The sequence below is a fragment of the Eulemur rufifrons genome, chromosome 2 (genome assembly GCF_041146395.1).
Source record: "Eulemur rufifrons isolate Redbay chromosome 2, OSU_ERuf_1, whole genome shotgun sequence".
Taxonomy (NCBI): domain Eukaryota; kingdom Metazoa; phylum Chordata; class Mammalia; order Primates; family Lemuridae; genus Eulemur; species Eulemur rufifrons.
Genome location: NC_090984.1, coordinates 14,282,222 through 14,308,323, shown reverse-complemented (window position 1 = coordinate 14,308,323; position 26,102 = coordinate 14,282,222). Strand labels below are relative to the sequence as shown.

General features: G+C 47.4%; 1 protein-coding gene across 4 annotated transcripts in view; it reads right to left on the bottom strand.

Annotated features, from left to right (window-relative positions):
- INSR (insulin receptor) overlaps nucleotides 1-26,102 on the bottom strand; it is a 119,140-nt gene that overhangs the window by 25,058 nt on the left and 67,980 nt on the right. For all 4 annotated transcript variants that reach the window (XM_069479406.1, XM_069479415.1, XM_069479423.1 and 1 more), the window contains exons 3-10: nucleotides 17,166-17,487; nucleotides 11,553-11,701; nucleotides 10,159-10,303; nucleotides 8,712-8,926; nucleotides 6,875-7,001; nucleotides 6,023-6,273; nucleotides 4,435-4,602; nucleotides 915-1,116 (exon numbers count right to left, since the gene is read on the bottom strand). In XM_069479406.1, coding sequence (XP_069335507.1) covers nucleotides 915-1,116; nucleotides 4,435-4,602; nucleotides 6,023-6,273; nucleotides 6,875-7,001; nucleotides 8,712-8,926; nucleotides 10,159-10,303; nucleotides 11,553-11,701; nucleotides 17,166-17,487 — 1,579 coding nt within the window. The remainder of the gene's footprint in view (nucleotides 1-914; nucleotides 1,117-4,434; nucleotides 4,603-6,022; nucleotides 6,274-6,874; nucleotides 7,002-8,711; nucleotides 8,927-10,158; nucleotides 10,304-11,552; nucleotides 11,702-17,165; nucleotides 17,488-26,102) is intronic.

Sequence of the window (26,102 nt, the reverse complement as noted above, 5' to 3'; positions counted from 1 at the left end):
TCTTTGCTTGGAGGAAAGGTAAAGATAGATTAAAAAGTCTAGAGTGGTCAGGCACAGTGGTGTCATCCCAGCACTTTGGGAAGCTGAGGCAGGAGGATCGCCTGAGGTCAGGAGTTCAAGACCAGACTGGGCAACATAGCAAGACCCCACCTCTAAAAAAAAAAATTTTTTTTTCATTAGCCAGATGTGGTGGTTGCACCTGTAGTCTGAGCTACTCAGGAGGCTGAGGGAGGAGGATCGCTTGAGCCCAGGAGTTGGAGGCTGCAGTGAGTTGTGATGACCCCACTGTACTCCAGCCCAGGCGACAGAGTGAGACTCTGTCTCTAAAATATAATAAAAAAAAAAATAATAAAGTCTAGAGTAATTTTTACTGCAAATTCTCTCAGTAAATCAGATGTACTGATCAAGACCCTTCACTTACTAAAGGAAATTCTATCTATTTAAATAGGAGATGCCTCTGGGTTTTAGGAAATGCTGTGGAAAGTTCCAGAAGGAGGAGCGGGTTACACAAATAAAAAAAAAAATAAGAGAATATGGTGAGTTTAAGACTCAGTGACAAATCAAGCATGGGATGCCAGAAAGGCATTTGTCAGGATTTGCCTTAATAACCTGATGGTGTTTGTTTCAGAACTCGGAGCCCCGGCTCGGGAGAGATAAGAAAGACAAATGCTGAGTTTTGTAAAGTTTTCCCTTTTTCTGTGATTATGTGCAGTTCCTGCTAAGGTTCCTGTGGAAATCGCAAGATCCCTTCCTCCACCCTGGAGAGGGCTGCGCTCAGGCGCTGGGACTCTGCCCACCCTCCCGTGGGCCCTGGGTCACCCTCCATCCTTCACCTTGGTCCTTCAGTACTGACGCCCCAACACCGAGCCAATGGAAGCCCACTCGGACAGCCCGGGGCCACGTCGAGTCCTGACCTGGGGACGAAAACCACGTTGTGCAGGTAATCCTCGAACGTCTTCCTGAACGAGGACTCCTCCAGCTCCTTCAGGATCTGAGAGTCCGTCTTCGGGCAGATGCAGCACTCGCCGGCCGCGTCCTCATACTCGCTCTGGTTGTGTTTCTGAGAGTCCTCGGACTCGAACGGGGGAGACCACGTCCGCGAGGGCAGCTTCAGCCCTAGAGGAGAGCAGAGAAAAGGGGTGCAAGTTCTTTTTGGCAACACACACACATACGGGGGGAGCAGAAGGGAGCCTTCTCGGAGGGGCTGGGCTGAGGCAGAGCCTGGGTCCAAGTTCCACTCGGAATTCTAAGGGGTCCATGCGTGAATCCAGAAATGAGACTTGATTAGTGAGTGGTTTTCACCCAGGAGCAATTTTGTTCCCCTTTTGCCGCCTGCCAGGGACGTTGGGCAACATGTGGACACATCTGTGGTTGTCAGCACTGGCCAGGGGTGCTCCGAGCAGACGAGAGACACCACTCAACACCCTACAGTGCACAGGATGGCCCGTGGCCCAGAGAACAACGCAGCCCCAGAGAACAACAGTGCCTGGGTAGAAAAATTCTGAACTAAAGACATGGGAGGAGATCAAAGAAGGAACTTATCAGATATGCATAGAAAAGGGAATATAAACATTTCCAAGGTAGCAGTCCTAAAAATACAAAACTCTTTTGAAAGTACCGAGGCTGGCCGTGTCTTGACTTCTGAGGTCAAATCCTGGGGGGCTTCCGTGACCCACGCATGGGGTGAGCCCAGCCACGCCTCTCGCACAGCCGTGAGGAGGGACATGACTCCGTACGGGCAGAACCCACGACAGCCCCCTCCAACTCACCCCCACCTGCCGCCAGCCCGCCGGGTGCCTGGCGTCTGCTAGTGTCTACCAAGCAAAGGAAATGCCAGTTTTCCTTCCCTTTAATGCCTTGGGTGTAGACAATCTGCTCTAAGCGAATGTATCAAGTACCTTCGAGTGAATAGTAAGTATCCACTCGGAAGCCCAAGTATTTATACAGCTTTGAAAGCCTGAAGGGACTTCAGAAAATGCTTCTTACATTTATTAATAGGGTAATCTGGCTGGGTTAGCTTTGAGAGGAGCTAGCTACAACATCACAGATGGAGAAAAAATGTAGGATTGCCTTAGGAAGGGGGGGGCTCTGGACATATTTCTAGAGAGAAAGATGTTTGATAAGGCAGAAGTGTCATACTGCGTCCTCTTTTTAGCGACCACTGCGTGAAACACGGAGCCCCATGGTTTTTCTGAGACTATGAAAGCAAAATATAATGAGGTCCCGAGAGTCATCAAATTCAGAGACAGAGAGTAGGATGGTGGGTGCCAGGGGCTGGGGAGGGGGCGGGAGTGAGTGTTTCACGGGGACAGAGCGTCAGTTTGGGAGGATGAGAAAGTTCTGGAGGGTGGTGACGGCTGCACAGCACTGTGAATGCTCTTCATGCCATGGGACAGCAAGTGTTAATAAATTTTATGGGACGTGTATTCTACCACTATTTAAAACACACACACACAATAAATAAGGTTACTAACCATGACCAGTAGTCACATCCTATTACTATCCCTAGTGTGTGTGTGTGTGTGTTTTTTTTATTGTGGTAAAATACACGTCCCATAAAATTTATTATTTTAACCGTTTCTAAGTGTGCCGTTCTATGGCACTCTGCACACACACAGAGCTGTGCAGCCGTCACCACCCTCCACCTCCGGAACTTTCTCATCTTCCCAAACTGAAACTCTGTCCCCATGAAACACTCACTCCCCGCCCCCTCCCCAGCCCCTGGCACCCACCACCCTACTCTCTGTCTCTGCGAATCTGACACCTCTAGCTAGGGACCTCCTGTGAGTGGAATCACACAGTGTTTGTCCTTAGCAAGTTTACTTTTAATTATATAAACTTTGTGATCATTGCAAATAAAACCATGTTTAAAGAGTCTGGTGGTCATCAGAGATTTAGACTTTCAGAATAAAAAGGAAAGGAAAGCTTTGGCTGACGTTGCCCGTGGCTGCGCTCGCTGGTGGTTTTGGTTACTCGAAGGCAGGGCCAACAGCTTGCAGCAGAGCCGACGCCTGGACTTGCCCCGGAGTTATATAAAGCATCCGAGGAGATAAATCACGTTCGCAACCCGCGGCTCAGGCGGGGATGATGTCACAGGCATACATATAGCACATGATCTTAGAGCTGGGACGGCTCCTGGAGATCATCTGTCCTCCCGCCCCTTCTCCCCAAAAGGAGGTAGATGGTGACTTGCTTGGGGACTTGGCCAAAACCCTACTGCAGGTCAGGGGCCGAGCCAAGAGCAGACCTCAGGCTCTGGGCCTCTGCCACGCCATGCCATGCCCAGTGACACCCCCTGGCCTTCTCCTCCAAGGTCATGGGCTAAGGATATTATCACTAACTGAAAATATCTCGAGAAAATAAAATCAAGACAAACAAACAAACCAAAACTAAAGGGAAAAGTAGTGACTGCTGCTTCTCTGGTTTGGTGGGACTACAGGGAGAATGTGTTTTGTTTTTTTATCTGAGACAGTGTCTCGCTCTGTCGCCCAGGCTGGGGTGCAGTGGTGTCATCACAGCTCACTGCAGCCTCCAACTCCTGGGCTCAAGTGATCCTGCTGCCTCAGCCTCCCAAGTAGCTGGGACTACAGGTGCACACCACTACCCTCTGCTAATTCTTGTTTTACTTTTTGTAGAGACAGGATCTTGCTATGCTGTCCAGGCTGGTCTCGAACTCCTGGCCTCAAGTGATCCTCTCGTCCCGGCCTCCCAAAGCAGGCATGAGCCAACTGCACTCAGCCCCCTTATTTTTTTGTTTTGCTTTGTTTTTAAAAACTCTGTTTTAAATTAACTTTAATGTATATGCACTAGTTTGGGACTTCAACTATTTTTCCATTTTCCTTCAGGTGCATGGAAGCCCATTACGTAAATAAGATAAAGACTTTAAAAAAAATTGTCATTAGTATAAAATTTTAATTGAAAGTTCAGAAGGGGGAGAAGGGATGATCGCTCCTTGCTGCCTCCAACCCTTAGGACTAAAGGGTCTCAGTAGGGACACAATCCTTCCCTGCCTCTGTCTGTAACCTCTCAACGTGACGGGTGTGTCTCTAGCTTTGCACAGAAGAGTCTTCCGTGGGTTAACACGGCTGCATCCTGGTTGGTATGAGCGGGGGAGGAGGAGGAAGAGGAGGAGGAAGACAGGGAGGGGAGGAGGAAGGAGAGGGAAGAGGAGAAAATTCCAGAGGGAAATGGTGCCAAGATATAAGAAATTGAGAAATATCTGGCTTGGACATGTGCCTTTGGAGTGCGTGCTTGTGTAGCAGCTTGTCAAAATGTGTGTGCGTGTTTTGGTATGAGAAGGAACGGAGCGTGTGTGCGCACGTATGTACAGACACTGAGAAACGGGAAGCGAGAGCCGCCTGCCCAGAAACGGAGCGAGGTGGGTCCGACGTGCGTGCAAACCCCACCGACCCCAGCGCAGCCCCCCGTGCTCACCTTTGAGGCAGTAATCCAGCTGGAACAGCTCGCTGTCCTCTGCCTGCCTCTCCCAGAAAACCAGGTAGTGCGTGATGTTGCCGTTGGGGTCGGAGGGGGGCTTCCACTTCAGCAGAATCTGGGACGAGGAATTAGAAACCGAGATCGGGTCCAGGGGGACGGAGGGGTCTGCAAAGGAAAAAGGAAACAGGGCCGCCGTGAGGAAGAGTTGGGTGGTCGTGAGAAGGGAGGACACACACACACGTTGGAAGAAATCACGAAGATGTTCACTGCGGCGTTATCTAACACCGTAGAAAACTGGAGCAGACGCAGGGGACGGTCACCCGGTCGGGGCACGGGTTTCCAAATTTCGGTCCATTCACACCACACATCAGGTGACCATTCATTCATCTGTTTATGCCACGCACGCTGATGGAGCCCCGGTGAGGCGCCAAGCTCTCTCCGCTCTGGGCACCGGAAGATGCTACTGGGGAAAGAGAAGATAGCGGGAGGAGACCCGTAAACACACCTTTCCTGATTAACATTTCCCTGCCAGGAGCCCGGTCACGGGGCAAACATGAAACCATCATCGGATTGCGTCATCGAGCTGGCATCTGACACTCCGCCAAATGCACCATCTTTGGGTGCCACAAAACCTGCCCCTCAAGAAAGGAGGTGGCTGAGGGAGCTGCGGAGGGCGTGGAGATAACAAACACCTGGAAGTTTCTGGGAGCTATGCGTCTTTTGGTGCTGCTAAGAGGGTACCGGGTGAAGGAGGTAGAACCGATTCATACAGTTTAGACTCCGTCCTACAAGCCAGGGTTTCTCATCCTCAGCACTCTTGACATTTGGGGTTGGATAATTCTTTGCCCTGGGAAGGGGGTGTCCTGCACTACGCAGGACGCAGACCAGCACCCCTGGCTCCCACCCGCTAAATGCCAGGAATCCCGTCTCCCCAGCTGGGACCAAAAATGTCTCTGGTCATTGCCAACTCCACCCCCCACTTGAGAACTATTGCTCTAGGAGAAGGACTTAGGTTTTATAAAAATATAACTAAATTGTGATGAAACACTCAAGCCAAAAAACAAAAAAAAGTAACATTAAGTAGGAAGACGGAAGGAGAGTAGAAATGAAACTAAAATGGCCAAAGGTTGACGCTGGAGGGGATTGCATGGGGTTCTTCTTCTTTCTATGTTGTGAAATATCTGAAAATTTTTCATAATAGGATGAAAAAATATATATATTCTCCTCAAGTACCTTGTTGGGAGCTTCCTCATCTTCTGAAAATATAAGCCTCAATATTCAGCTAATTGTTTTTGTTTTTTGGATTTCTTTTAAGACAGAGTCTCACTCTGTCACCCTGAGCTAGAGTGCAATGGTGTCATCAGAGCTCACTGCAGCCTCCAACTTCTGACCTCAAGTGATCCTCCCACCTCGGCCTCCCAGACTGCTGGGATTACAGGCGTGAGCCACCTTGCCTGGCCCAATACCCAGCTCCTTTAAAAGCCAATAAATAACCATGCAACAAAGCATTTCCTACAATTTGCTTAGCCTGTTGAGGCAAGATGTCCAATGCACAGGCAAATTCAAAGTCACAAGACACACTCACTGGTGGCATTTGTCTGGACATAAATGATGTCGCTCTTGGCCCCATAGGTCCGGCGTTCGTCCGAGAAGGTGACCAAGGTCTTGACAAAGATGGCATACTGAGTCCAGGGCTTGAGACCACGCATCAGCCACCCAGGGTGGTTCTGCAACTTGGGGTCATTGGACCTCAGGGGCGGGTCAACGTCCACCACTGTCCAGCTGTTGGAGCCACACGCATCCTGCCCGTCGAACTCTGTCACATTCTGATAAGGGCTTTCAAGACAAAACAGGAGAAAGTGGTTACCCTTACGTGCCTATCACCCGGAGCACTGTGCAGTTGGGCCCCAGGGAAGTTACATCCTATAGGGTTGCATTTTTTTTTCCTGAGACAGGGTCTCACTCTGTTGCCCAGTCTGGAGTGCAGTGGCATCATCATAGCTCACTGCAGCATCGAACTCCTGGGCTCAAGTGATCCTCCTGCCTCAGCCTCCCGAGTAGCTGGGACTACAGGTGTACACCACCACGCCCAGCTAATTTTTCTTTTTGTGGAGAGGGGGTCTCGCTCTTGCTCAGGCAGGTCTTGAACTGGCCTCAAGCGATCCTCCTGCCTCAGCCCCTCAAAGTGCTGGGATTACAGGTGTCAGCCACCGTGTCCGGCCTCGTTTCAGGCTTTGGACAAAAGGGGACGTCACTGCCTGTGCACACCATCAACTGGTGAGATCATAAAAAGGAACCTGTGGCGGGTATGGAAGTAGGAGTAGGAAGGAGACAGAAAGGAACCCTGAGGGGAAGGTGTGAGTACTCGTGCTGCAAGCGCCAAGCCATCCGGCCGTCATCTCTACACCGTTTCCCCAACCTTCTCTCCTCTACTTACGCCTCTTTGTAGAACAGCATGAAGCCCAAGAGGTCCCGGAAGTCGGGGGGCCAGTATGGCTCCCATTTCAGCAAGATCTTGTCAAAAGATGTCCGAATGTAAGAAAATTTAAGTAATTCATTTTCACCTAAAAAAGTTAAAAAAGATAAAAAAAAAAAAACAACCCCAGTCAACATCAGTATCAAATAGTCAGTTTCAGGCCAAAGTGCATCACCCCATACTCCCTTCAGGGGCTGTGGGAAGGGAGAGATCGGCCTGCTATTCCTTTAATGGGTCTGGTCTTTCTGAGTGTGCATGGGGGAAGATTCAAAAGCAAGAACCAGACGTGCACCTCGGCCCTGCACACAAGCCAGTTACCCCGCCAGGGACGCAGCTGAGTCACAGCAGTCTGTGTCTACGCAATGAAACCAAGCCCAAGCTCGTACCATGCGCCACTCTCCGAATAAAGTTGCATTCCTTGCCCCGACACCTTGTCTCTGGACTTAGTGGCTGTCATGCATCCAGGGCTAGGAGCTCAGACTCATAGTCAGCAAGGACAACTGGCCGATAGTTACCAGAAGGGATTTGCAAGAGTCACGTTCTTCCTGATACAACTGTGTGTTGCACGTGGACTTACTTGCAAGGTTCATATGCATCTTCTGCAACCCCAGTGTACATAAACACAGGCTGAATGAGTTTAGACAGCCTGCGCATCATTGCAGTTTAGAGAGACACATGTGCATCATTGCTTCTGCCTAGGCTGCAAACCCTCTCCTAAACTAAACGCCCAACCTTGCTCCCTCCTTGCACTACATTTTGCCATAAGGAACTCACCCTCCAGAAGGGTGTCACCAAAGCCCTTGGAAGCTCACTGCTCAGAATGTGTTAGGGGATTGCAGTCAGCAGACGGTCTCCCACCGTAGAAACTGCGGGACCTGCTACAGCTTTCAAGCCAGAGCCTGGCTTTCCTTGGACGGCCCCCAACCGTGACTGAGCTTGGGCGGGGGTGGCTGGCCGTTCTTATCCAATTCAGGACAACTGTTGCCTTGAGCTCCCTCTGGGCTTGGCCAAGACGCTCATGGATGCAATCTGTCCTATCCTCTTTCCTTCCGCCTCTTTGTTCACAGCGGTCAGACCCACACTGATCAGAAGGCCCTCCCTCTCTTTTCTAGTGCATTACCCTCCATACTTTTTTTTTTTTTCAGATAGAGTCTCGCTCTGTCACCCAGTCTAGAGTGCAGTGGCGTCATCATAGCTCACAGCAACCTCAAACTTCTGGGCTCAAGCCATCCTCCTGCCTCAGCCTCCTGAGTAGCTGGAACTACAGGTGCACACCACTACACGTGGCTAATTTTTCTATTTTTGGTAGGGACGGGGGTCTCGCTCTCAGCCAGGCTGGTCTTGAACTCCTGGCCTCAAGCGATCCTCTGGCCTCGGTCTTCCAAAGTGCTGGGCTTACAGACATGAGCCACAGCGCCCAGCCCTCGATACATTTTTTGCACTTCTAACTCCGACTTGGCATTTGCTCGCCAGATGTGGACTGACACAGACATTTTACTCAACTTGAACTCCCTGGCATCAGCACTGAGCCTGAACTATCTACAAGGAGGCGTCATTCATTCACTCATTCATTCCCGTCACGTTCATGTGGCACCCTCTGGTATCAGGCACTGTATTTGGTGCCATAAACACCAAAATGTTTCAAAACCTGTCCTCAATAAGACAGCCTATCACGCAATGAGTCGTTGTATCTCACTAGGGGGCGGTGACGTGCCCCTGGGGGCCAGTGGGGCAGATGAAGGAGGGTGGTTATGTTTTCTGGTGCGTAAACCAGGAGCCCCGGGATGGGACCACTTACAGGATGCCTGGTCCCCGTTGGTCTTCAGGGCGATGTCATTCCTCTCCTGGCGCCCCTTGGTTCCTGAAACTTCTTCCATCTTGTGAATTTCTGACAAACAGAGTTTGGGATTATAGTGGAAGAAGAGTTTGCCCTGAGTGATGGTGAGGTTGTGTTTGCTCCAATCCCAGAGCTGCCTTAAGTTCTGGTTGTCCAAGGCGTAGAAGGAGTAGCTCCTGCGGAAACAGACACACACACCCCCTAAGCATTCGATCACTGGTCTTCTCCAACTCCAAGATGGTAGGGCCGTGCCTGGAGTCAGTCTTGTCCGCAGCTACATGCCCAGACCTAACCACTTGCTTGGTACCTACTCAATAAGTATTTGTTGAATGGAGGTGATGGGAAGTTTTCATGGCTGGGAAAGTGAGCTTAGTATTAAAGGGGAGTGGTAAGACTGTGATGGATTGAGAAATGGGTTTTTGCAGAGGGGAATGACTGAAGACACAGAGGCACCCGAGCTGGGCCCAATGGAAGAGCAAAGTAACCTGCTTTGGCCGACAGGTGACAGGAAATAGCTAGAGAACTGCAATGGACCAAACCCTCTAGTATACTGCATGCCAGACTGAGACCAGGAGGGTGTGCCCCTCCTTGGTAGGCAGAAAGAAGTCACTGAAGGTTTTATATCAGCTCAGTGACTTGATTAGACCTGTGCTTTAGAATAATTAGGGGGCCACTGGCACATAATGAATGGGAAAAGGGAAGAATCTAGACCTGTGTTGTTCAATACAGAAGCCACTCGCCATGTATCATGTGGCTACAAAGCACCTTTTTCCCTTTCTCTATTTCCTGCCTGTTCTACAGATGTGAGGGAGGGGGTGAGGCAGCCATATTGTGACCATGCAGAGCAACAAGTCAGCAAGAACCTGGGTCTTTGAGAGCTTCACCGAATGGCCTTTCTCAGACTTTTTGCCCACAAATTATTATAATTTCTATCTGCGCCAAGTACAGCTAATCTGTGTTTCTGCTGTTTTACCAACTCAAACAGAGTCAGTGGGACCTCGAGAGGAAGGGATCCAAGAAATGAGGGTAGACAACAGAGACAGGAAGGGAAGCTCCATTTCATATGTGTAATACCTGCCTCACAACGCGGCCCAGATGGCAGGACACCCTCCTGAGCAAATTCCAGCCAGCACCCTCAGAGGTTGGGAACACAGTTTGGGCTGTTCCCCCTTCAGTTTCTTAAGAATGACCACAGAACAGCTTTTATGATTTTTTTGGCTGGATAGACCTTTAGGCACATATTCCAACACAAGTTCCTCTCTCCCAAGGTTTTGCTGGGAACTTTCTCCTAATGATGTTTTTTTGTTTGTTTAAAAACAACCCCAAAAAACTCCAAGTTTTTCTAATTCACAAACTTCTTAGTTAGTGCTCAGGCCACAAGCCTGAGCACAGGACTGCGCCCACGTACCCCATTTCCAAGGTCTCTCCTTGAATCAGACGTAACTTCCGGAAGAAGGAAAGTGACACCAGTGCGTAGGATCGACGGATTTTTAGATACCCCGAAATTTCCTCAATGAGGCCAAGGTTGGCTTCTAGTTCAGCCGCTAGGTTGTCTAAGGAAAGGAGAGAACATGCAGTGAGTTTCTATAGGAATATTTAATCTTCCCATAATTTTCCGTGGAGAGGAGATGACCTATAGACTGTCAACAATTTCAACGTACTCTGCCCAAAACCCTTCGTGGTGAGAACACAGTATGAAGTCTTTGCCATTCTTTAAACATGCCAAGCAGACACCTGCCTCAGGACCTTTGCACTGGCTGCCTCTTTTGCCCAGAATATTATTCCTGCATATATTTCCTTGGCTTATTCCATCACTATCTCAACCCATCCTTCCCCACACGTAGAAACACCTCTAAAACAGCAACCCCTTTTATTCTGTATTTCAGAGGTTGGCAAACTGCAGCCCAGTGGCCAAATATCACTTGTTTTGTCAATAAAGTTTTATTGGAATGGAGCCATATCCCTTGGTGGACACGTGTCTATGGCTGTTTTCATGCTACAACAGCAGAGCCAATTAGTTACGACAGAGATTGTCCAGCCTGCAGAGCTGAATCTATTCATTCTATGACCCCTTTATAAGAAAAAGTTGCTGATTCCCCCTCCCCCCACTCCTCTGCTGCGCGTTTCTCTGAGCATGGGCCACCCCCTGACCTTACGTCATGCACTGATTTGGATTTTTTTTTGCAAGATCCATCACGGCAAGGACTTTGCCTTGTTCACTGCAAGTATTCAATGAATGCTTGCCGAATAAATAAACAAACGAACGCCTTTTTTGCCTGAGCTGGTATTTCCGGAAACATGGTCTGCAGACCTGCTATAGGGCATGTGGCCTGATCGTTAAAAATGCCAGCTGAGTGCGGGGGCTCACGCCTATAAGCCCAGCAGTTTGGGAGGCCGAGGCGGGAGGATTGCTTGAGGCCAGGAGTTTGAGGTCAGCCTGGGCAACATGGTGAGACCCTCCCTGTCTCTACCAAAAAATTTAAAAACTTAGCCAGGCATGGTGGCGTGCACCTGTAGTCCCAGCTACTCAGGAGGCTGAGGCAGGAGAATTGCTTGAGCCCAGGAGGTTGCAGTGAGCTGTGATCACACCACTGCACTCCAGTAGCCTGGGTGACAGAGTGAGATCCTATCCACGCCCCCCCCAAATGCAGATTGCTAATGCCCCCAATCTCCCACTTGGAAAATGACAGTCGCTACTAATGGGAGAGCCACTGAGTGAGGGACTAGAGCCTGGGCTGAGGTCACAGCTCACAGGGACATGGCGCCTGGCAGGACACCCTCCCCCCAACCCAGAGCACTCACTGCCCCCTCGGATGTTGATGATAAGACTCCCGTTGACAACGGTGCATCCTCGGAGCTCCTGGGCAGATGTCACTGAGTCGATGGTCTTCTCGCCTTCGAGGATGTGGCAGACCTTGGGACAGGGGCCCAGGCATGGTGTGCACACCAAGCTGAGGATGGAGCAAAGAAAGAGACAGTGAGGGGTCAGGGCACACAGGGTCCCTTCCACAACAGCAGACAGCACACGACGTCGCTACGTGGGGTTCCCAGTGACAGACTTATGCCGTTAACCTAAGGCAGGGTTTCCTGACCTCAACACTGTTGACATTCGGGGCCAGATAATTCCCTGTGGTGGGGTGGAGGCGGGTCATCCTGTCCATTGTAGGATATTGAGCCAAATCCCCAGGCTCCACCCATTACATGCCAGTAGCATCCCTTCTCCCAAGTTGTGACAACCAAAAATGTCCCTGGACATGGCCGAATGTCCCTGGGGAGGGAAGACAGAAAATCGACCACAGAGAAGAGCCACTGCCCAAAGCAAGAGACTTATGCCATTACTCCACGGTGGAGGTCCTCAAAGCGACAGGACAAGACTCCTGTTGTACCCCAAGGTGATGGGACTCACACCACATCCCTTGGAGACAGGACCACAGTCTACCCTGTGTATTACACCGAAGCGACGGGACTCCTGGTGTTACCATGGTGATGGGAATTATGCCGTGACATTGAGATGACGGGCCTGACATGGGACTCACACCACGGATGCCAAAGTGGCAGAATTGATGCTGTTAACCCAATGTGGCGGGATTCAGCCCACTGCTCCGAGGAGACAGGACGTTTGTGGTTCTGAGCGGGGTTTGCTGCAACACGACCCCACATTTGACAGGCAGGTGACTTGGGCAGCTTTTGGCTTTGCCCACCTACAGCCTGGTGTCCTCAAATTCACAACCTCCTGTGAATTTGGGAACCAGCCCTCCCCAGCATGGGGTCTCTGAGGTCAGTTCTTCGCTGGCAAAGCCCTTCTAGGTCCAGGCAGGGGACAGGATCCAAGCCATGCTGAGCAGCATTGTCTATCCCTTGCTGAGGGTTCAGAGGTGGCTACACAACCCAAGTCAGTGCAGTGAGGGTTTTGTCACAGTCTCCTAGAAGGAGAAATCATCTTCCTTCCAGAGTATATAAGAGAGTGTTGCCATCTTGCTGGCATGGGGTGAGGGGTGAGGGGTGCGGGGGAACCTGCCTGAGACTAAAACCAACAGAGAAGCAAAATAAAGCCAAAGGATGGAAAGAGACTGATCATGTATATTACAAGAGCTCCTGGATACAGCCATACCTGAAGCAGTCCCCTCAACTTTTTGGTTTTGGGCACCACTAGACTCCTTTAATCTTACTTAAGCCAGTTTGAGTTGGGGTTCTGCCACATGAAACCACAAGATTCCCAACTATGACAGTCTCAGTTTCCTCATCTGTAAAATGGAGATAATGACACTATCAAGCTCCCAGGTTGTGACGAGGACTGACACACACCACATAAAGCACATAGAAAACCATTGCTATTCCTTGCTATGTTCATTTTTATGAGTGGTGTCATTGATGCTACTGTTGTTATTTCCATACACCCCTGTGTATCGAATTCTTCAGAATGATTTTTGGAATCATGGTACAATAAAGAATGTATTTGGTCTTTATCCCAGTTCTTGGCACAAAGCTTCCAAAACCCTCAGGATTTTCTGAGAGATAGGAATGCCTATGTCAGGAGCGATGGGAATGTGGGGGTGACTGGTGATGGGCACTCAGTCACTTCAGGATGGGAGTTGGTCAGCAGAAAGTCCAACCATGGGATGACAGGATTGGGGCTTCCAGCCACCTGACCCCCAGGGAGGGGACAGGGCTTGGGGCAATCGCACGGCCAATGATTCAAAGAATCACACCTCAAGAATGAGACCCCAGTAAAAACTTTGCACACTGAAGCTCAGTGGTGTGCTTCCCAGCTGGCGAACACGTCGCGTGCCAAGAAGGTGATGTGCCCCGATGCCACAAGGACAGAATACGGAAACTTGGTGTCTAGGACTCTCCCAGACCTTACCCTATGTGTATCTTTTATAATAAAACTGTAACTGTAAGTATGGCAGGTTTATTTCAGCTCTGTGAGTTGTTCTAGTTAATTATCAAACCCAAAGGGTTTTGCGGGAACCTCCAAATTTATAGCCAGTCAGTCAGAAGTGTGGGTGACCAGGGAATCCCCAAAGTGCAGCTGGTGTCTGAAGTTCGGGAAGTCTTTTGGGGGACTGAGCCTTGAACTTGAAGAGTTTAAAGCCGGCTCCAGGTGGTTAGTGTCAGAATGGTGTTCCATGCCACAGTGTCAGAACAGCTGGGGTGGAGATAAAAGAGTGACCAAATGTTTGGGTTCTTTTATTGGCTCTACACTTATGTGGCAGGTGACACTCTAAGGCAGGGGTTGGCAAACCACAGCCCATGGGCCAAATCCAGCTGGCCACCTGCTTTTTGCAAATAATGTTATATTGGAACACGGCCACATCCATTGGTTACTGTATCACCTAACCCTGCTTTCACACCACAAAGGCAGAGCTGAGTAGCTGTACCAGAGACCATATGGCCTTCAGAGCTGAAAATATTTACTCTCTGGCCCTTTGCCAACTCCTGTTCTCAGCTGCAGGTACACATACGTGAACAAAACAGATAATCTACTTTCCCACTGAGAAATCAGAAATGGCCACAGTTTTTTTGTAGCTTCTGTTACCATGAAGGGAGTTTATTTCTCCACCTGTTGGAGCTGGGCTTGGCCATAGGACTTGCTTTGGCCAATGGGATATTAGCCAATGTGATGCAAGTTGAGGCTTAATAAGCACTTGTGCATTGAGGACTGCCCTTCCTGGCTGCTGGGATGAGAGACCTCATGAGGGAGGCCCAGCTGACCATCTAAGGCATGAGAGGCTATCCTAAACTATCAGCCATAGCTAAGCCAGCCCTGGCCAGACAAACCACCAGTCAATCCACAAAATCATCAGAACTCATAAATGCACAGTTTAAGCCACTAAGCACTGATGTGATTTTCTTATACAGCAAGAGCTAACTGATACACTTGGGAAGCTTATAATCTGGTTGGGGCGAATAAATGAGTTGACAATAAAAATATCAGCTAGGCCAGGTGAGGTGGCTCACACCTGTAATCCTAGCACTCTGGGAGGCTGAGGTAGGAGGAATGCTTGAGCTCAGGAGTTCAAGACCAGCCTGGACAACAAAACAAGATCCCATGTCTACAAAAAATTTAAAAATGAGCTGGACTTCATGATGTGCACCTGTAGTCCCAGCTATTCGGGAGGCTGAGGCAGGAGGATCACTTGAGTTCAGGAGTTGGAGGCTGCAGTGAGCTATGATGATGCCACTGCACTCCAGCCTGGGTGACAGAGTCTCAAAAACAAAAATGAAAACAAAAACAAACCTGGGGAGGGGCAGGGAAATGTGTTCTGCTCTTTGTGTTACAGGAGATAGCTCAGCCATCCCAGGCCTGGCACCAGCCTCCCAGGTGGGGGATGTCACAGGCTTTGTCTTAGGCTGAGATAGAACTATCAGAATCATTAGAATCATTAACACAGTAGCCCAGAACCGAAGGCCCTCCTTTTCAAAGCTCTCTATTTCTGTTATGTTCAGGAAATTTGGATTTCGAGATGAGAGTCTACCATTTTTTTTTCCTTTGCTGGCAAGGTAATAAACTTTTCTTTCCTTCTCCTCACACCACTTGTTCTCATTCTTCTGAGGATGCGGCCGCAAGGACAAGTGCCAAGCTTTCAGGTACAAAAGGAAGGCAAGAAGAGAGTCAAAGATTTTGAAGACTCCCCCCTTCCCAATGGATACCCTACACCCATCAAAAATTCAACATTCATCCCAAATATCTGGTCCTCCTCATCTCAGGAAAGGACACCGCACTGTTCTCATTGGTTACCTTGGGATACTGGTGGACAGACAGCAGGACCTTTTAATGAAACCACGTGGGTTCCCAGAACTCTGCCCTGAAAACATCAAGAACTGTGTTCTAGATAAGCAACCAGAATGGAAGAAAACATATCTGGCCTTATTTGATATCAAACCACATTAGCAAAATGCAACAGTACTATACAGTCTTTCATAAGATAAAATGAAACCTTCGGAAGTAAAAATATTACATTTTTTAAAAAACCTACATAATAAAACACTGCCATGATACATCATTACTAGCATCTCTCACTTTGTTGTTTCTTCCTTTCAGTAAAGGTCCCAGGCATCAAAGGATGTGGTGTCAATGCCTTAGGGTTTTTTGTTTTGTTTTGTTTTGTTGTCGTTGTTCTAGGGTCTACTGTACCATAAACAAGAATCTCAAAGGAGGTTGTGATATTTCTCAGCTCTTTGGGAAAAATACCTTTCATTTAAGGCCAATATCTTTCAAACAAATGTCTCACAGGGAGACAAGAATACTCTTTATTTCAAATGGGGGTGGGGGGGAGGGCGGCGGGGAAGAAATGAATCAAAAGGAATATGGTCGTTTTCCTAACCTTACTAAGAAACTGGTACCACCCTGCCTTCAGAAAAAAAAGTTCTGTCTGGCGTGCAAAGGTGATTTTATAGAGGATTATTTTGGGTCAACAAAGCCACTTGATAGGTTTTTATCAAAAACGAGTAAAACAAAACATATTGTACTTACAGGTTGCACAAACATGAGAAGAGAACCTCCTAAGAACTGAAATTAAAGATTGTTTTTCCTTCCCACCCTCTCCACCCAGGGAAATATAATTTCCCACCAGAACACGCTCGCTTGGCTAATTCTCAAGTCTGAAGAGGAAGATTTTTTACGTAAGCAGGTCAGCTCAAGGCCTCTTGACGTGTGTCTGTTTCTGATTTGTTTTTGTGTTGTTTTGTGGTGTTTTCTTTTTTTTTTTTAACCTCAACACAAAAACCAGGAAACAGATTTTTTAAACTCAGTTACGGCCCCGAGACACCAAAATAGCTCATCTAAGAAGCTAACAACATGAACAAAAAGTCTGTGATGTGCGTAGGAAATCTGACTCATCGCCAAAGAGAGAAAACGCTGCTATTTCTCACCCAGATGGTGGGAAATGGTTTGACTGCACTACCCTTCAAAGAACAGCAAAGCCCTGGAAATTATGCAGCTGTGCATCTCTTCCTCCTTGAGACACTATGTTCCGGGCTAATCTGGGCACACCACCCAGCCATAGATCGGGGAAGACGTGAAAAACCTCAGCTACATTCTTGTTATAATGATGATGCAGCTCCATCAGCGAGGACAGGCCACGTGGAGGATATTAGGGGAAATCAATGACTTCTTTTATGGTTTTTCTGTTCTGAAGCTGAGCAGGGAAAGCTTAGAACTGGTGCACAAGATGCCAGAAATATTTACTATCTAGCCCTTTAGAGAAAAAGGTCATTGACCCCTGCTTCAAAGCCCCAGACCAAAACAAGGGGCAAAAATAGCATCTGAGACCAGCAACTTCACTCATAGCTAGTTAACCCCGTTTTTGCACACAGTTTTAACAGGCAACACTGTCATCACCAACCCCACATTCCTCCTTCTCTTTGCCGCACCCCCCCCCACCCCCCGCAAGACCCACACCCAGGACTCACTTGCTGGAATTCATCGTGTATCCAGAGGGACACTCCGGAATGCACTTGTTGTTGTGAATGACATACTGGTGGCAGCCCTGCCTCCGTGAGTTCTTGCATTTGTTGTGCAGGTCCTGGCAGAAGCTGAAGTTCACACAGCGCCAGTCCTGGAAGTGGTAGTATGGAGGCGGGCAGGTCTCCACGCACCTGCCATCCAGGTAGAAGTTGCGGCAGGCCACACACTTGGTGGGGTCGTCGGGCTCGGAACAGTTGCCCAGGCACTCGCTGTGACAGCAAAGGCCTTCGGCAGTACAGCCGTGTGACTTACAGATGGTTGGGCAAACTGGAGAGAGAAAGAAAACATAGCTGATTTATGGCTTTGCCCAATTCCTATCTGCACTTGCAACAATTCTGGATGAGGGAGAAGAAGCCAGGCAAAATAATAACAAGAATAGATGCACTTTTACATCACTTTACACACGCCAGGCACGTCTATTAACTCATTTAAGCGCCTAAACCAGTGGTGTGCTCCTAAGTGTTTAACAACTGCCTGAAGGAGGGGGACAGAGAGGTCCTGACTTACATAGCATTTGCCAATTTCCATGGCGTAAATGCTCCTGCCCTGGTCAATTTCAGTCTCCCAACATGAAGTCACTAAACACAGAGCTGGCAAGAGATACACAGTAGCACACCACTAAATAGTATGTCCAACAGTAGATACAATTGCATCTACAACAGATGGAAAAGTAGTATATAACCTCAAGAGCACAAATAATAGAAAAAAATGTAGCACGTGGTGAGTTTTGTGCATTTATTACCTTTGTAACATAATTTGTTTCATTGCAGGTTTATATCATTTAATTTTTAAGAGTATTTTTGTGTTTAACAAATAACTTGCAAATGTCCTGAAAATTTCACAGTCAGCTCCAAATAGCCCGCTCCAGCACAGCACGCTGCTGCACCCCAACTGTAAAGGAGATACGTTGTTATCTCCATTTTATTTTCATTTTGTAAATGGAGAAACCAAGGCACAGGGGGGTTATGTAACTTGCCCCAAAGCCATCAATTGCCTCAACAGGTATTGGTTTGCAGTAGTCTAGATTTTGCAGCCATTGTGGGAAGAAAAGGTGGCCACAGACACTGCCTTTGGGAGCATAGAGTCTAACGCAGGAGGCATATTCGTTATTTAAACACGGAGACATGTAATTGCACAAGCACTTTGCTGAGGCGTAAGGGGAGGTGACATTTCTGCTGCAAAGTGAAGGATGAAAAGTAGATAAGGAAGGGGAGGAAGGAGAAGGCTCTGCAGGTGAGGGCACCACCCGTGGGCAGAGCTTGTGGCCAGAGGGACTTTCTCATCCAATGTGACTGAACGTGTCCACTGCAGGCTGGACTTTGCTTCCCGAGGTCTTGCTACTCATCTTTTCCTAATTATTAACACATCTTGATTTGGGTCCCTGGGCATCTGGACTGTGCCCTCCCTTCTTGGGCTGTCCCCAAACATCAGGGACAGTTCTCCAAGGCCAGACAGCCCTTGGCTATATGTATAGCTTCCCTTCCCTCACTCCTCGACTGGTTTGAAACACGGTTTGGAAGCCGGGAGTGTTCGTTCGTCACCCCAAATCCTCAGGTTCTGTGACTGTTGCAGCAGAACAGCACTGTCTGATTGAACTTTCTGTGATGACACAAGTGTTCTCTAACTACGGGTGTCCAACACAGTAGCCACTTTTCCTCTGTGGCTATTGAATGTGGTCAGTGTAACTGAGAAACCAATTTTTTTTTTTTAACTGTAGTAAAATAAACAGAGCATAAAATTTACTGTCTTAACCATTTTTAAGTGCACAGTTCAGTGGCATTAAGCACATTCACGGTGCTGTGCAGCTGTCACCACCCTCCATCTCGAGAACTTTCTCATCTTCCCAAACTGAAGCTCTGTCCCCATGAAACACTCACTCCCCACCTCCTCCCCAGCCCCTGGCACCCACCATTCTACTTCCTGTCTCTGTGGATCTGATGCCTCCAGGGACCTCCTGTGAATGAAATTTTTTGTCCTATTGTGACTGGTTTATTTTATTGGGCATAATGGCCTCAAAGTTCATCCATGTTATAGCCTGTGTCAGAATTTCCTTTTGTTAATCCATTCATTCGCGGATAGCCACTGCCATTGCTTTTACCTTTCAGTTATTGTAAATAACGCTGTTATTAACAGAGACGTACAAATATCTCTTCAAGTCCCCGCTTTTGAGTCTTTTGGGTATACACCCAAAACTGGAATTGTTAAATCACATGGTAATTCTGTTTTTAATTTTTTGACGAACCACCATACTATTGTCCATAGTAGCTGCACCATTTTACATCCCCACCAATAAATAGTGTACAAGGCTTTCAATTACCCACTGAGGAGCAAAACTTTTAACTGTATTTCATCTGAATTTGTTTTAAAATCTATTTCAATTTTAAAAAATACTTTATGGATATGTAATATTTTACATACTTATAGGGTACATGTGATATTTTGTTACATGCATACGATATGTTAATTTCCATTTTTAATAGCCACAGATGGCTACTGTCTCCTATATTGGACAGTTCAAGCTTAGAGAATGAAAACATACTCCTTGCTAAGGCCTCCAGGCCCGGGGGGCCTAATCCCCACCGGCCTCACCAAGCCCTCTTCTAGCCCTGGACAGCAGTCACAGTGGCCTCCTCTCTGCACTCCCACACTCCCCCTCAGGTTTTTTCCTACCTCAGGACCTTTGCTTATCCTCTTCTGGCTGGCTAGAGCACCCCTCCTCCCCTCATGATTGGCTCCTTCTTATCCTCCAGCTCTAAACTCCTTCCAAAGACCTTCCTTGACCTCCCCGGCAGAAGTTGCCCGTCCTTCTCAACCCATGTTCTAACATGTTATCTTACTGCCCTTTCCGTATAGAGCTTATCACTCTGGGGAAACTACCTTGGCTGCTTGTTGACTGTCTGTCTAGAGGGGAGTCCTCGGGGACAGGGCCACGTCTGCTCCATTCACAGCATCTACCCTTAACACAGAGTCTGGCACCCAGTAGGAGTTTAGTAGACATACGTCCATTTAGATAGAGGGAAGGAAAAAGGAAAGACTTAGGAGCAGTTCCAAGGCCCCACTTTTAGTCAGTGGCTTAAGAACTCATTCAAGAACTTCCGGTTGCAGGAGCTCCACAAACTCCCTGGAAAATCTAGAGTATACACACATAGGTGAATATTCTGATTTTTTACATAGATCCAAAAAGAATTAAAAAGCTCTCATAGGAGCAGGATTGAGGGAGGGAAACACCAATGTCTGTGTTGGCTTTTTTAGGGTTTATATACCACTTCTGAGCTTCTTACTTAAATCTAACAAAGACCCTGGCGGGGCAGAGGGTAAGTAGCATTTGTCCCATCTCACAGAGGCAAGAAAGACTGACCTAGCTGGGACATGAAAGGGCCAAGACTGGAATCTTCATCTTCTGGCTCTGAACCTGACGTTCCTGGGTCGGAAGAAAAACCCTGGCAGTTGACAGAATTCACGCAGACAGGAGGAGGAGTGACGTGCATTCAGCTTTGGCGACACGATGTCCAGCACCGCCCAGCTGCCGCACCATAAAGATTTCTTTTAAAGAACCCATGGTGGCCTCAGTTTTCTGATCTGTAAAATGAGGACCTCTCACCCCCTTCTTAAGGCCGTTGCAAGAACTAAACGGGGTGATGTGGTTGTAAAGCATCAAATTCTTTGATGGACATATTTTAAAGCTTGACAGAAGTTAACTACAGGGGAGATTATTATCATCATCATCATAATTATCATCATCATTCATACTGATCTGTCTGTGGGGACCTGGTGGCTGGAACTCAATGGGAGGAAGCAATATATAAGGCAGACAACAATGATCTAAGGTCCACAAAGTCCCACGCTCTCTGGCAGGGCACCTGCAAGAACAGGAAGCGGCCCGTTTCCTGAGGTGGGGCTGCATCAGAGGGTCAGTCCTTTCATTCAAAAGAGGCGTCATCAAAGCCCTAACAAAAACTTCTCAAACACATAAGCCTTCCGGCCTAGACAATGCTAAGAAAAATTATCCAACAATTGCCAAGAAGGCCAGAGGCTGACTGCAAGACTTTTTAATTTTATACTGGAGCTCTGTCTAAAAGGCCTATGTGAAGATTATTGAATTCTCCAGCACAAGGTTTGTTAAACGTTTTCTGTAAAGGGCCACATGCAAATATCTGCGGTTTTCCAGGCCATACAATGTCTGCTGAAATGACTCAACTCTACCATTATGGTGCAAGAGCAGCCACAGACATAAGTACATGAATGGGCTCAGCTGTGTCCAATAAACCTTTATTTATAAAAACAGATGATGGGCCAGATTGTTTACCAATCCCCACTCTAGTGATTGATTTTACTATTTAGATTAGTGCCTAGATTCTGGGAAGTCACACATTAACTTATACGTGGATATGCTGCAAATTGTTTTCATCCAATAGAAAAGATGATCCCCAAGGATTATAGTTGTATTGCCATGTATAACATTAAGCAACTTCATATCTCATGTTGCCATCTTATTCCAGTGATCATTTCAGCTCTACCATCCTGTTGTTCCATCACTATTGGGTTACATAAATGTGTTCACCTGTGTTCTTAATCTTTTTTTTTTTTTGCATATGACTCATGTTTTTAATTCTTTGAAGACTATACTTTGACAACTATATGCCAACTCTGGGTGCCTCCTACCTGGTGGAGAGATGTTGATCAAAGTGAGGAAGATTTCAGTTAGACAGGAGAAATATATCTTAGTGATCTCTTGCACAGAATGGTTACTACAATAAACAATAATGCACTGGTCATTTCAAAATTACTAAAAGAGTAGATTTTAAATGTTTTCACCACACACACAAAAGAAATAGATAAGTATGTGAAGTGATGGCTTTGTTAATTAGCATGATTTCATCATTCCACAAACACATATCAAAACAGCCCATTGTACTCCATAAACATATATTATATACAATTATTATTTGCCAATTTTTTTTTTTAAATAGAAATGCTACTTAAGGTGACCACTCCATCCCCTAGCTGAGTGGGAGTTCTCTAAACAGGTGCAGAAGTTTCCCAAGTCCCCTCTCTGCCCAAACTGGTCACTCTGAGGAATTAATTGTCAGGGAGAACATGAAGTGCTTCACATGAATATCACAAGCAAAGGAGCCACAAAACAGTGGCTGCTTCTGATTCTGCCAGAGAGGGTGGCAGCCTTCTGGGAAAATGCCAAGTGATCTGGGACTTGTCACACCTTTATGCATGCACACAAGCACATGCTGCATGGTGTAGGGAACATCTACCCAGGCAGCCTTCCCCTCTAACCAAAAATGCAAGTTCTCTGTCCATCTGTCTCCCCCACGAAGCCACCTTAAGCTGCTGGTCCCAATTTCTCCCCAATTCTCCCTAAAGTTTCCAAAAGCTCCCAGGCAGAAGCAGCCATCACCTTCCTGAAACTTTGACCCTGTAGTGACTTGGTAACTTTACTCTGCTGGGAAGATTGAAGACTAAAATCTAACTAACTCAGTGGAGGCGGAAGGAGGTAACTGTGTCAGAATCTTCTGGGGGACCCTCCGGAGGGAGTACAACCACCCCACTACATAATGCCTTCCCTAGAGAGAGGCAATGTACAGAAACACCAACTTGCTTAAGGGAGGTGGGTTCAAAGCAAAGGAAGCAACATTGCACTGAGAGACAAGTGCAATTTGACCCAGTATGTCTGCTTCTGGGAATAACCCGGCAGGCAAGAGAGCACATGTACACACAGATGCCTGGGTGAGGGTCTTCTTTGCCCTGTCAGGCCTCCACCACTTGTGTTTATCATAACCAAAGACTGGAAACAATCTTAAGTTCCATGATAGGCGAGTGGGTAAATAAATTCCTGTGGATCAAGGAGGTGGAATAGTATACAGATGTGGAAAAAGGGAGACAGATGTATGCATCTGATGTTGAAATCACTTCCAAGATAGCATTAATTGAAAAAAAAACAAGGTGCATGGTGTGTCTAAAGAGTTTAACTTGGCCGGGTGCAGTGGCTCATGCCTGTAATCCTAGCACTCTTGGAGGCTGAGGTGGGAGGATCCCTTGAGGTCAGGAGTTTGAGACCAGCCTGAGCAAGAGCAAGACTGTATCTTTACTAAAAATAGAAAAAATTAGCTGGGCAACTAAAAATAGAAAAAAATTAGCCAGTCGTGGTGGTGCGTGCCTATAGTCCCAGCTACTCGAGAGTCTGAGGCAGGAGAATCGCTTGAGCCCAGGAGTTCAAGGCTGCAGTGAGGTATGATCAGGCCACTGCACTCCAGCCTGGGCAACAGAGCAAGACCCTATCTCAAAAAAATAAATAAACAAAAAGGCAATGGAACATATATCCCTCTGGAAGGGTCACATGAAAGGTGCCCAATTTGATTTTGATTTTTCACTGTGCATGTGTAGTACCCTTTCAAAACTGACATATTTGGAAATACATTTTTTCAAAAGCTGCTGCTAGACAATAAACAATGTTATTGATCAGTTACGTGATTCTACCACCAAATATTCCAGTAGTGACTAGGTAAGAACAGCTGACAGGCATCATTGAGTGCTTTTACAAAGGTTGTCTTAAAATCTTCTTTGCTTTTTTGTAAAATCAACATAGGGGCTCAGGGATGGAGTATATTTTAGTAATAGCTTTGTTCTTTTATGGACTATTCAATGACATTTCATTTTTTTCCCATTCATTCAACAAATATGTGTCAAATGTCCCAGTGTGACAGGTGCTGTCATAGACATTTGTGGAGGACAGGAAACCTGTTCTTGTATTAACTGAACAATCATCAGAATACAGGTGACACCCCACCCCTGCCCTCAAAAAGTTCAGTTTAGCACCGTCCTCACCCCCACCAGCACTCCCTTGTGCAGGGTGGAGGGGAAAGAAAAAAAACCAGAAAAGATCAGAGTTGAAGAAAATAGCAAGAGTAAATCTTGTGTGAAACTTCTCTTTTGGGTACATGCATGTCTTGGGTACTCAGCCATAAGGCAAAATGTATTTCCTCTTAAAAATGCCAGTCAATAATGTTTCAAATAACATTTGCCAATCATGGTGGGATAAACCAACAACATGTGCCTCCTGTTCTAATGTGCTGAAAAAGGTACAATATTCATGTAGTTTTCTTTCCAAAGATTAATAACCTAACTTGAGGACATTCTATGAAATAACTGGCCTGTGTTCTTCAAAAATGTGAATGTTCTAAAAGACACAGACAACTAACAAATTGTTTAGACTAAAGGAGACTGAACACATACAGCAACATGGAAATGCAAAGTCTGAGTCTAGGTTGAAACCATGACCAAGAAAAAAAAAATTATCAGTGACGGGCAATATAGGGAGAACTGGTGAGATTTATATGAGACTGGATGAAAATACTGTATCAATGTTAATTTCCTGTTTTTGATCATTGTATTGTCATTGCATAAGATAATTTTCTTGTTCTTGCAACTGTCTCACATGGTGTGGGGGTGGGGAGGAAATGTATATAATGTGTGTGCATAAATAGAGAGATAATAAAACAAATAGTATAAAAATGTAAACAATTGATGAATCTAGGTACAATTTTGCAACGTTTCTGAGAGCTTGACTCTACATTAAAATAAAAACGGAGGTTAAAAGCTGGAGTATAGCAGGAGAGACAAAAGCAGTGCTGTCTTATTAAACACCACCCCACACGACCAAAAAAAAAAAAAAAAAATGTATCCACTCTGACTTTTTTTTTCTTCCCCTCCCTTTTAAAGTACAAATCAGTATGGTTTTTCTTCATTAAGAGGCTACTTGCTAAAAACAAAAAAACAAAACAAAATACAAAAACCGCCTTTAAATGCTTCTATAGCACGACATATGTTAATAACATTTTGTTACATTCCTTTCTAAAGCCCGTCTTAAAAAAAAAAGAAAGAAAGAAAGAAAACCACCCAAGATTTATTATTCCAAAAATTACTGCTTTCCAGAAATTTCCAAATGGAACAGTTGCGTCATGCATGGGCCTGCGGGCACTTCCACCAAAGAGCCCCCACAGCTCTCCCTGAAAGTGTGAATTTTACAAACTCCTTAAAATAAGTTTTTGGGGTTTTCTTGCTTCCACTTGAGGTCTTTTGTCTCCCACACTTGTCCCCCACTGGACCCTGACCTCAGAGAGGTTCGAGTCCCCGGAGCCAAATTCCTCTCCTGGGAACCTGGTAAATGATCTCATGGCGGAGCAGCGGTAGGGAGGACAGAGGGTGAACTGTTGTTGACAGCCGGGTGGTCAGCAGCGGCGACCGCGGGAGCGCGCGTCCTTGAAGCAGGGCAGTGGCACCTGTGCCTTCCCCTAATCACACCGTCCCACGTGTGCGGAGCTCTTAGGAGAAATACAGCGCGCGTAGGGAAGGCCAGGAGCGGAGTCCCGGGGTCAGGGAACTCTCCGCTAGGGCAGCCCGAGGACTGCTCTGTTGAGAAGGAAAGAAAAAGAGAGAGACAGTGACAGAGAAAGTGTCGTGTGTCCCCTCGGGGGGCCGGGCCCAGCGTATACTTCGGAACTCTTCGGAGATATACGGCGCACTCGGACGCCCCCGGAAGGGGGCGGGGTCCCACCCACTAGGGCAGCCCCAGGATTGGTCGGTTTCAGAGGTGGTGGGTGGGTGGGTGGGGGTGGGGGTGTGTGTGTGTGTGTGTGTGTGTGTGTGTGTGTGTGTGTGTGTGTGTGTGTGCGCGCGCGCGCAACTGTGTGTCCAAGGGGACGGGGTAGGCCTAGGGCTCCCGAGGCCACGCCCCCTGGAGCCCGTGACGGTCGCGCCACCCAGTCCGGGGCTCTCTCCGCTCCGCGAAATCCGGGCCGGGCTGTCACGGCGGCCGCAGCGCCACCCTCGCGCTCAGCCAATGGGCGGCCGAGCTGCCGGGCGCCGGCCCC